The sequence below is a fragment of the Sturnira hondurensis genome, unplaced genomic scaffold (assembly GCF_014824575.4).
Source record: "Sturnira hondurensis isolate 20B ecotype Veracruz unplaced genomic scaffold, ASM1482457v3 Scaffold0003166, whole genome shotgun sequence".
NCBI classification, from domain to species: domain Eukaryota; kingdom Metazoa; phylum Chordata; class Mammalia; order Chiroptera; family Phyllostomidae; genus Sturnira; species Sturnira hondurensis.
Genome location: NW_028075797.1, coordinates 348,113 through 360,161, shown reverse-complemented (window position 1 = coordinate 360,161; position 12,049 = coordinate 348,113). Strand labels below are relative to the sequence as shown.

General features: G+C 38.9%; 1 protein-coding gene across 5 annotated transcripts in view; it reads right to left on the bottom strand.

The window, feature by feature from the left end:
- Positions 1-12,049, bottom strand: part of LOC118984013 (BTB/POZ domain-containing protein KCTD7) — a 97,595-nt gene that overhangs the window by 41,036 nt on the left and 44,510 nt on the right. For all 5 annotated transcript variants that reach the window (XM_037041717.1, XM_037041718.1, XM_037041720.1 and 2 more), the window contains 2 exons: positions 8,179-8,364; positions 4,846-5,012 (listed from right to left, as the gene is read on the bottom strand). In XM_037041717.1, the coding sequence (XP_036897612.1) occupies positions 4,846-5,012; positions 8,179-8,364 (353 nt within the window). The remainder of the gene's footprint in view (positions 1-4,845; positions 5,013-8,178; positions 8,365-12,049) is intronic.

The window sequence follows — 12,049 nt, the reverse complement described above, 5'->3', positions numbered from 1 at the left end:
AATGAACATGGATCTTAAACAGGAAATACGTCTGATCATACTTGTATTAACAAACATGCAAATTAATATTACCATGAGATGCCATTTAAAAGAGTAATAAATAGACAAAAACCTGAAGTTTGATGTTGATGAGGACATGGGGGAGAGGTGCTCATACTATAGGAAAATGTAAAATGATATAACTGCAATGAGGTGCAATCTGGCAATAATCATCAAAATCTAAACAAACATTTGTCCCATGACCAAACAATTCCATTTCTCAGAAATTTTCTACTCACACCACTGCGCATACACTAAATAAAATGTGTGCAATGCAACTCTTGTTAACATAATACTGCAACTGTACAAAATGGTGATAAAGTGACTACATAAATTATGGCTTGATTCAGAAAATGGAATGTATAATCTTAAAACAAAAAAGTATGCTTTTATATTCTGATAAGGAAAGAGTTCTTAAATGTACTGCAAAGTTAAACGAGTAGGGTACGGGTAGTGTGCTATCCTTTATGTAACATTGGGGAACTAGAAAAAGAATATATGTATTTATAAATGAAAACAAAAGCACAAAAGGATACACACACAAAAAAACAGTAATAAAGGTTGTCTGAATGTGGTGGTGAGTTGTAAACTGGATGAGCAAGAGTCTATGTCCCTTTTATTTTTTGAGTCATTTGCATGCACTACCTATTTGCCCTTGCCGCTGCTCTGTTCCTGGCTGTTGGGAAAATGAGTTTTTCCCAGCCACGTGTGCCCTGGGGGTTGTTCTGCTCACTCCTTGATCCTTCACCCAGTCTTGGGCCGTTCTCTCACATGCATGTGCAGCTATCTGGAGTTTTTCAGTACACTTGCATCCTCTCTGCATTTTGTCATGCCAATTCTAGTGACTCGCTGGGCTCTAAACTCATTTCCCAAATTTAGGGAGTTTGAGCTGTGTCTCCCTGTGTCATGGCTTAAAACCTCTCCCTACAGTGAGACGGGGCACTCATAGAACTTACTACATTTGTCCCCTCTCAGAGGTTACTCACCCAACTGCCTGTTGGCCAACGTAGGAAAACTATTATTTCTTATATTTTGTCTGATTTCCTGGCTGTTAAGGGAGTAGAGTAAACCCAACCCTTGTTATTCCATCAGGACTGGGAGTGAAATTACCAGACTGAGTGAAGGATTAAATTCCACGTATTGAAGAATGGTTTTTAGTTACACAAAAATACATTTTTGGTTTTCCATAATGATAAAAAAAATTTTCAGAAAACACACTGCCAGCTGTTACTTTGAGTTAAATTGTACCTATTTATTTGCTACACATCTGTGTATTATCTTTCCCAATATTTTTTCAGAGTAGATTGTATATATCATGCTCTTTACTCCCTTACTATAAGTATTTCCTAATAACAAAGACATTCTTTTACATAACTACAATACAGCTATTTTTAATACTTGTGTGATTTTTTTAAAAAACAGGATACAACTGAGGATCATACATTCATTTACTGGTCATGTACACAATCTGAAGATGTTTCCCAGCCTTCCTTTGTTTTTCAAGACATTCAGAATTCTGAAGAATACAGGCCAGTTGTTTTACTGAATGCCACTCGATTTAGGTTTCTCTGCTGTTTCCTCATGACTGAATTCAGGTTGTAAATTTTCAGGTTGTAAATACTACCTACTTCTTGTTGTGCTCTTTTCAAAGTATCACATCTGGAGGTACATAATGTCCATCTTCCCCCACAGTTATATAGATACTATTTCTCTATTTGTAATTAACAAAATAAGTTATGGGAGTTCACTTGAGACCATGTTCGTAACTTGTTCTGCCCCTCAACCCAACAATTGATGAAACTTGCCTGAATTAATCCTCATTATGACTGCAAAACAGTGATTTTCTATTTCCATCATCCCTTCTATACTGATTAGTCAATATTCTCTGGTAAAAAAGAACTTTCCCTTCTCTTTTATTTAATATTATCTATTTTATTAGTAGATGGACTAATGCATTATTATTTCATTCAGTTATACTCCACTGATTGTCCTTATTTATTTGATACGCTAACGTGGCCAGTGGGAACCCCTTCAGATGGCTTCTGGGTCTTTGACATGTCCCCAACACTTTAGGGGGGCCTTCTTTCCCTGTTCCAGCCCTGGAATCAGTCACTTCTCCAAGGAACCCTAGTGAAAAGCAGTATTAGAGTCTAAGGATTGGCTGGAAGACCAGTATTTTAATTCTAGGAGCACAGCCTTTAGAGTAATTTGTAAAAGACATACACAAGTCTCTACCCAGGGTGACAACATCTATTTGAGCTCTTTAAAATTTAAAGGGGCATTTTTTAATGAGTGAGCAATTATCCCCACTGGACCGACCCACCATAATTTACTCTGTAAACTATAGCTCACTCAACCTTACTTTTGGAAATAGAAAACTGTAAACTTTCTGAGTTTTTACAGTCAAGCTGTTCCATTACCCCCTCTGAAGGGGCAACCAACTGTTGTTAAAATAGTCTTCAAATCCCTTAGAAAGTTATCTGTGTTCTGTTTATTACCAAGCTGCCCTGGCTTAAGAGCTTTCTTTTGTGCTACCAGAGATGTACAATATCAAGAGCAAAGGCATCATGCATTAGTGAAGTAAAATAAAGAACACAGAACACGAAAAGTCTATTTCAGTCCAGACCCAATAAATTAAAACTGTATTTAGTACAGGCAAACCTTATCCACATGCAAAGACCAAACCATCCGTCTCAAGTGCGAAGTTCGTCTGGCAAAGCCACGTGAGCAACACGTGAGTGACAGATCCAATAGCATCCTCTTCACTAACACCCACATATTCATTTTTTCAATACTTTGAGGTCTTTATCCCTATATGCTTTCTATAAACAAAACAAACAACTAAAGATAAAAAATTTATAGTAAAAACCTATCATTCCAAAAGAAAAGAAAAAATAGTAAGAAATACTCCATATAAAAGTTTTTAAAATAAAAATAACTTGGAACTGTTTCTTTTAAAGTACAAATTTTCTTTCTTAGAACATTTTTCTGAAACTGTCCAGCATGGTCAATGAGCTCACTTCAGTAACGGGAACCTCGTCATATACCTATATAGATACAGATACAGGTACATGTACAAACACACACATGAGCTCAAGGGAAAAAACTACACCAAGAGTCAGAAGACCTGAGTTCTAATAGATCATCTCATATAACCTTGAGTAAATTAGTTAACCTTTATGGGCTATCATGTCATTTGTAAAATGAGGCAGTCAGAGCTGATGGTTTTATAATTGCTTTACTAATTCATCTGTTGTCATATACCATTTCATCATCTATCATAAATTCATAAGGTTAGTGAAACTTTCCAAAAGCAGGGAACAGAATGTAAGCTATCAGAACAAACGGCTTTGATCAATGCCCTTGAGCTCCTTACTAGCAGAGACTATTCTCTCAGAAAAAACAACATTTTAAAATAATTAACACTTACTGGAGACTTACAATGTGTGCCAGGTACTGTGCTAAACTCTTTAGATGCACCAACTCATTTAATCCTCAAAACGTGCCTACGGTAAGTATTAATGTCCCTCAGAACAGACAAGGCTTAGAGAGATTAGCTTGCCCTCAGTCATACAGCCAATAACCTGTAAAGCTGAGACTCAACCAGGGTGATTCCAAAGCTTCTGTTCTTAACCACCCTACCAGATACCTCCTGATAAATAAATCATGAGCCAAGTACATTCTTAATCTCTAGCCAGTAAGGATTAATCCCCTTCTACTGCAGGAGAAAAAACTACTTCAAGTTAATAGCCAACCAAGAATCATCTCCAAATTTATCATGTAAAGTAAAAGATTATTTAAAGGCTTACATTTATAAGAGAAATGCTGTGTTTCTGGTTATAAGTAACCTTTCTCTTTAATAAAACAAAACAATCATCATTAAATCCAAAAGAATGGCAAAGATCCTAAGGGCTAATGTTATTCACTACCCTGCCTTTGGGCAGGCCAAAAAAAACCCTCATCACAACCACCCCAGGCTGAGAGGCTGGGAGCCAGACAGGGACTCCGAGAAAAGAGCTCTCTGATAGCGTCGGTGTTGGTTCCCAGTCTCCCTCACCACTCCCCATTTACTGCACAACAGACCACCAACATAAAGGTTCAGAGACTGAGTCCTAACAATGGACATTCCTCCTTGCTTCCTGCTGAGCTAGGTAAACTAGCTTGTCTGCTCACTGACAGAATGAGTATGATTTTAGTGATAATCCTTTTGCTAGTTATACAGCATTTTAAGAAGTAGGATGAATAAGGTCAAGTACATATATATCCATGCACTAGAAAATGCACACTAAGGATTACATTCACCACTCTAAAAGTACAAAGGGAGCATTTTTATGTATGTTCGCTATGTATTTCCTCAAGATACTGTTTCTCAGATAAGCTCTCAGAAAACTTCCTTTTCAGATGACTGCAACCCTAAAAACAGCCATTTCTGTTAAGGCATGGATGGTGAGGATATCATGTAAGGAAGATTAAACCAGCATCCAAAAATTAAAGGCACAAAATATAACCAAAGAGATAGCAGTTTAGACGGAATGAATTTTATGAACTATGTATTTCCTTATAAAGAAAACTATATATTTTAATTACCTTTATTTCTCCTAGAATAAACAAGCTTCTCTAGAATACAACGTCCTCTGACCAAAGAGGTTTTTGGTTTCATTTACTGCCTAACCCTCAAACCCAATTTCAGTCTCAAATCTGAGTTTTTAAAAGCTTAGAGAAATTAGAGGGTTGGGCCCACATGTGTTGTGGATCTACTCAGTACTTCACTTGAGCAGGGAAGAAAAAAGAGAAACAGAAAGTTACCCTTCTTTGATCCAACCCTGGATGAAGCACTGAAGAACTTCTTCACCGTGGTGACCTTGCGGGTCTTCTCATTGGTTTTCTTTTCTTCGAACTTAGAAAATGTAAGGGACTGAGCCCCTTGGCTGCTCTGACTACTGGCAAAGGCCTCTTCCTCCTCCCGCTGCAGTCTGCAATTCAAAAGAGGATTACTGACCCACATATTCTCCAAGCTTTCCTTGTATCTAAAGGTCATTACTCTATGAATTGAGGAAGATCTAAAATAGGGTTTTTAGAACTGGAGGCTAAACACACCAAATAGGTCTGAGGTCTCTGATTCGTAACTAACTAACTTACATGTAACTACAGACTTTTAAAAAAGATTTTATTTATTTTTTTTAGAGAGAGGGGAAGGGAGGGGAAAAAGAGGAGAGAAACACTGATGGAAGGAAGAAACACTGATCAGCTGCCTCTTGCACATGCCCCAACCAAGTACCGAACCCGCAACCCAGATACGTGCCCTGAATGGAAATTGAACCGGAGACCTTTCGCTTTGTGGCATAATGCCCAACCAGCTGAGCTACACTGGTCAGGGTGTTACTGCAGACTTTAAAATGGACTTTCTCCACAATCATGTTCATTCAGCAATTGCACTACAGTTACACAAACAAAATAAAGTCTGGTCCTTTTACCTAGTAAGTTCAAAGTCATAAGATAGAAAAAGACAAGTAAATAATCACAATTTAATACAACAGTTCCCATGGCAGAGGGTAAAGCACAAGCCCTAAGAGAACACAGGAAAGAACTGAATCTGCTGAAGGAGCCCAAAAGGTTTCACACTGGTGACATTTTGGTCTATCTTACAGGACTAAATAAGATTCTGCCAAGTCAGAGGGCATGCCAGGGAGCAGGAACTACAAATGTGAAGGCATGTCATTCTTGTTATCAACCAAGTTCAAGGTAGTCAGAGAACTGATGGTGTGGTGGACTATTACTGCTAGATGTGCCAGGTGGTAAGAAACCTTGACTGCCAACCATTATCACCCTGGACTTCATCATGTGGAGGGAAAGCAAAACAGACTGTCAATCCAATGAGTTACCATGATCAGCTCTGTACTTTGGAAAGATAATACAGGTAGCTGTGTGACGACTTGAGGAGCACAGAGACTAGAGACAGGAACAATAATTAAGAATACGTGACAAAAATTTAAGTGAGAGGAAATAAGAACCTGGAAAACAGGAGAGGGTGAAATGCAAAAGACTATCATTCTAAGCTCAGAAAAGTAAAACTTGTGCAATTAGTTGTAGAGAGCATGAGAGGTGAAGGAGAAATTAAGAATGACACCAATGTTTTTTAGCCAACTGAATAAACAGTGATGTCATCAACTGATACAAGAAGAGATTTAGGAGAAAATGTTAAAAATGGGGATTAGAATAAATAAAAGCAGTAACTTTGGTGTGGACCAGCTGAATTTGAGGTATTTATAATAAATCTCAAAGGCTACCTACAGAACAATGGTTCTCAAAGTGTGGTCCCCAGAAAATAGCAAGAGCACCACCAAGGAACCTGTTGGAAACGCAAATTTTCAGGGCTCACTCCCAACCTCACCAAGTCAGAGGCTCTGGGGTGGAGGTCCAGCAATCTGTTTTTACAAGATTTCCAGGTGATGCTCATGCCTGTTCAAATTTGAGAAATTGTGTGATAGGAAACCTCAAGCAAGGTTACAATTGGAAGGAGTAAGAAACAGCAACAAAGTCACAGAGAAACGTGTTACTCTAAGAATTGAATAGGGACAAAACAGAAGGTACTATATATTTTAAGACATTTTGATGTGAAGAGGTGAGAAAGCTAAGAAAATTATGCTTAGGAGCCTCCAATTTCTTTATGAAATAGGATCAGCCTCTAAGAATATCAGGAATGCAGGGAGAGCCCTGAGGAGATGGTGGATGTTCTAAGTATGTTCTCTCTGATCAACCATGGAGTCACTGAAGGCAGTGAGTGTACTCTGTAATTCAGTGAGTTCACTGCAGATACTAGCAAAGCAGTCAAACAGCAAATGGGGCTGATCAGATATAAAACTTAGCAGAAGCGGTCAGAGTTCAGTTTGACTTTCTTTTCTTGAGCAGTTTTAGTAACTAGGATGTTCTGGCAAAGATTAACATTATTTGTGGCATTTTATTCGTTCCTATCTTTACCAGCTATGCCAACTTTTATTTTATCATAATCATATTTCTGTATCATAGACTTTTTTTAATTTTAATTTTTATTTTTTTTTAATTTTTAAAATATCATAGACATTTTTTAAGTAATACTTGACTTGCCAACCCCATTTTGGAAAAGTTAAATTTTTATAATTTAAGAACTATATACAAAAATCAGGTTTCTCCTACTGCATGCTTATGACTGCAACGATGCCACGCTGGATACATCAAACAAGGGAGAAAACAATGCTTGATGAGGGCCACGTGCCAAGCACTGTGCTAGGTTCTGGGCGGGCCAAAAGTCTGTTTGGATTTTTCTGTATGATGGCTCTAGTAGTGCTTAGCTGTCTTTAACTTCATGCAAAACAATTCTGTTAGAATGTATTGTGACAGCTGTAATATTAGAGTGCATTTAAAAAAAACTTACCAGGATTGGTGAATTTTTGTGCAGCCATTTTAATACTGAAGATAAACAAAAATACACAACATTTTCAGCATATTATCATTTCAAGAAAGGTAAAAATACAACTGAAATGCAAAAAAAGAGAGTTTTGTGCAGTGTGTGGAGAAGGTGCTGTGACCGATAGAATGTGTCCAAAGTGGTTTGTGAAGTTTCGTGGTACTACTGACAATCTGGCCAAATACTTCTTTGCCGTGGGGCTGTCTGATGCATTGGACGATGTTTAGCAGCACCCCTGGCCTCTACCCACTAGAAGCCAATAGTAAGAGATAGCTGACATACGTAAAATATCCAAATCAATAGTTACTGGTGAAAATGGAAAATGTCTTTTAGTTTACAGAAAAAACATAACAGACTTTTTGGCCAACTGAATACATTGTATGTATTACCTCATCTAACCTCCACCATGGAGGATGTTTATGTCCACTCTTCTACTCCAAAAACCTTGATGTCTGTATTAGGGAACTAATGCACCCCAAACACAAAATATTTAAATGGTAAGACAAAAGAGAAAATGAGGTCACTAAAAGGTATTCATTAAATGTTGACCGAGAAGACAAGGGGAAAAATCTATCCTGTTAACATTAGGCTGACTTTCTAAGAGCACAAAGCAGAAGGGAAAAAATGTATTCTGACGACAGTGCTATGTATCCAGCTATATCACTGTAAAACCATCCTGAGTTAAGTCCATTTACCGCTCTGCCAGTTCCCAATCCTCCTGAATCTGCTTCTGCCTGGCTTTGTGGTACTCCTCCCTCCAGCACTTGGAACAGAAACCATGCCAAGCAGGGTTGCCATAGTAACCACATCCTTTCTTGCACAGGAGCTCTGATTGATCCACATGAATTCCTCTGCGTTCAGACTTAAGGCTCATCTTCTTCCTGTTTATCAAGTAACAAACAAGAAAGAGTTGAAAATGAATTATTTTATCAGCACAGCCATTAAGACACACAAAATCAGTCCATATCTTCCAGCTATAGAGGAGGGGAGGAGAGAAGAAGTGAAGGAAGAAAAGAGACAGAAGAGGTAGAGGAGAAAGGGACGGAAAAACATAGTTTAAACACAGCAAATTCCTGACAGTCATGTTAAAGAAAAGGCGACTTCTTCCCTACCCAATAATATAACAAACACTTTAGGAAAGGCCTAATGTATTAAAGACCTAACCATAAAACATAAAACTACAAAACTTCCAGAAGAAAACACAGGGGAAAAACTTTATGACATTGGATTTGGCAATGATTTCTTGGATAGTACACCAAAAACACAAGTAACAAAAGCAAAAGTAGACAAATGGGACTAGAGCAAACTTAAAACCTTCTACACCAGGGGCATCAAACTTAATTTCACTGGGGGCCACATCAGCCTTGAACTTGCCTTCAAAGAGCCAAATGTAAATTTAGGACAGTATAACTGTAACTACTCCTTAACTGTTAAGCAAGAGCTCCGTGTTGCCACCAGGTGGAAACATGGTGCCGGGTGGATAAAACAAGGTGGAGGGCTGGATTTGGCCTGGGGGCCTTGTGTTTGCCACCTGCGTTCTACACAAACAACACTAGAGTGGCACTAGAATGACATTTTGTCTCACCTACATTAATTCAACATTTACCAAGAAAACAAGCATAATTAAAGCATCAGAACACAATCTAAACTCTCAGAAGGCATTCACAGCCCTCAGAAATCTAGGACAAAGTAACAAACATGAGACTACTCTTTGCTACCATTCACTACATATACAATATTATGACAGGTACTTAATATAACTATTTACAGCAACCCCCCACCCCACCAAACCCAAGGCAGACATTCTTTTCATTTTATTAGATGTGAAACCTGAGGTTGAGAAAAAATTTTCAAAAGTACATGAACACCACTGAAAAGCAAAAGAAAAGGGATTCAAAACCAGGCGAGCTTCCAAAATCCTTATACCACATTGTCCCTGATCTACTTGTCCAAACTCCACTCACACCCCTGAGCACGGCGATATTCGATCATGTGACCATCTCCTAAACAAACCATGCATGTTTGTGTCTCTGCCTAGAACTCTTGCCTATAGTTTTCTTTTGCTTTTTCAACAATGATTCACTATTTGAAGCTCCTAAGCTTCCCATGAGCTTCCCCCCACCCAGAATTAACCTTGACTATGAGAATTAATTCTCATAATACTGCTTATTTAGGAACCAGTTACATCCATTCTACTTCATTATAGAGTCATTTCTATGTTTGACTCCCTCGCACCTAGACTAGAATCATCTTGAGGAGCTGCTTTATATCCCCAACAGAACACAGTGTGGTGCTAAGGGACGCAGGGCTGTTCTCTATGCAGTCTTTATCAGAACAGTGAATAAGCTTTCCTTTAAGATTTGATAACAAACTTAAGGACTTATGTTAGATATACGTCAGAACAAGAAACCAATGAAAAAGTAGGTTATATTGAAGAAAAAATTTTAGCTGTGATTTTCCTTTTTAGACTATCAGCAAAGTAATTTGAGTTTTCTGCACACCTATTATCTAACAAGATTCCTTCTTGGCAAGTTAAATGTGTTAAGGTAGTCTTATCTCTGGCAATCGACTGGATCTTACCGATCCTGTTAGGTTGACTCATTTTACCACTCCCTATTTTTTTCTTGCTGCTACCACAATGTAGTTGTTAAGGGAGTGAGGAAGGACCAGTAAGAGCTCTGAAGGGCGGGGGGGGGGGGGNCCCCCCCCCCCCCCCCCCCCCCCCCCCCCCCCCCCCCCCCCCCCCCGCAGCTCTTTCCCTGCGCTAGTATACAGGAATAGATAACACTGTATAGAGAGGGATAAATAGTTGTAGAGAACCTTCTTATGTCAAGTACTTATAAAACATAAAATCATTTACTCATCAAAGCCAAGAAATTAGTATCTTCACTTCTAAGTTGAGTAAACAAAGTTTGAAGAGGTCAGACAACTAAGATTACACATGTTACAGTTAAGATTTGAAATAATACTTTAACAAGTTCTAAGTCTGTTTTCTTTTCTCCTACACCATATCTTATTTGCTCATACCACCAGGATTGTATTATAAATTGCTACCCAACAAGTTTCATTTAAATTCAGAATAAAATGGTCCTCATTCTTCTTCCTGTAACTAAACTGCCAAACGAGCACAGAAAAAAGTGGCATTCCACAGCATGTATGCATGAAACTCACATGTCCAGACAAAATCCAGTCCTGCATCTTGGGGATCCTACAATAATTTAACACAAACACTTACTAAGGGCCAACAGTGCGCACAGAACAAGGTCGACACCACTGTTAATACAATTGACAGAACGTACTCTTCCCCCCAGGCCCCTCCCCTCCAAAAAACCAGGCATACTAAGCAATGCAGAAAGACAGCTGTGAAATTGAGGGGGAGGAAAAGGCAAGGTAATTCTGACTTAGGGAGAGACCTAAGTCTCTGACTTAGTGGTACGAGAGACCACTTGGGCCAGGGGATGGAGGTGTAGACCTTAAAGAGCTTTGAAACTTAAGAGGGTCTTGAAAGAATGATACAAAAGTAGAGGGATATTCTAGACAGGAAGAACATCTTTTACATAAAGCTCAGAAACAGGAAGGCAAATGGAGCATGAACAATGTGGTATAAGTAGGAGGTTAACTGAAGAAGTTACATGTGAGGTCAAATATGACTGCTTTTTAAAATCTGGGCTAAAGAGTCTGGATTGAAGCATCACTGAAAGCTCTTGGAAAGCATGATAAGATCTCTATTTTAAGACATTAAAACTTGAGAGACGAAGTTCTGTCTTATATCACATAAAATGAGGTGGACAATAAATAATCACCCCCAAAATCAGCTATAAAAATGGACAAAACTTCCTCTCTGCTGCTGAGTCAATGTGTTGGCCAAGGAAAGCATTTAAGCTCCAGGCCACCAGCTGTTTCTGCTGGCCTCTCTCATGGCTCCTCTGTGTACACACAGGCTCTGTTGGCCAGAGTGCAAGGAAACCTTATACGCTGGCAGTGTTTGCACACAAATTCTTTGTCTAAACAAACAACCTTGAGCTGACCATTAAGGTACTATGGTATGCAAGCACAGGGGTGACCCCTAGAAGGAAATCAAGTTTAAAAATAAAAACAAGAAAAAAAAATGAACAGAGAAATCAGGGGCCACATGAAGTCTCCCAGAGATCCCACAGATTCAGTCCAGCTATAAAACTTGATTGTACACACTGAGCACTACTTTGGGGGAGTCTCAAACATGAAAGAGAGGAGAAGAATTGGGGAAGAAGACCAGAATCCAATACATCACCAAACCCTCAGTGAGTTTACCATTCTCTCCTCCAGTATCACCAAGCCAATCCAAAAATGCACACCAAGGCACAGACACAGTGCTGCTAGTTCAGGCTTAAGAAAGGAGAAAGGGAAATTCCTAACACGAAGAGAAAATATGAAAGTCCCTCCATTGCTTGTCCCCTTCTCTTGAGCCACAGCACCCAAGCCACCACATGCAGAACTGGCTGGAAAGGCAGACTACAGAAATGAAACTCCAAGGAAGGGGAACTATAGATTTTTTCCCACTCTCCATCCTCCCCATTTCTTGGCCCC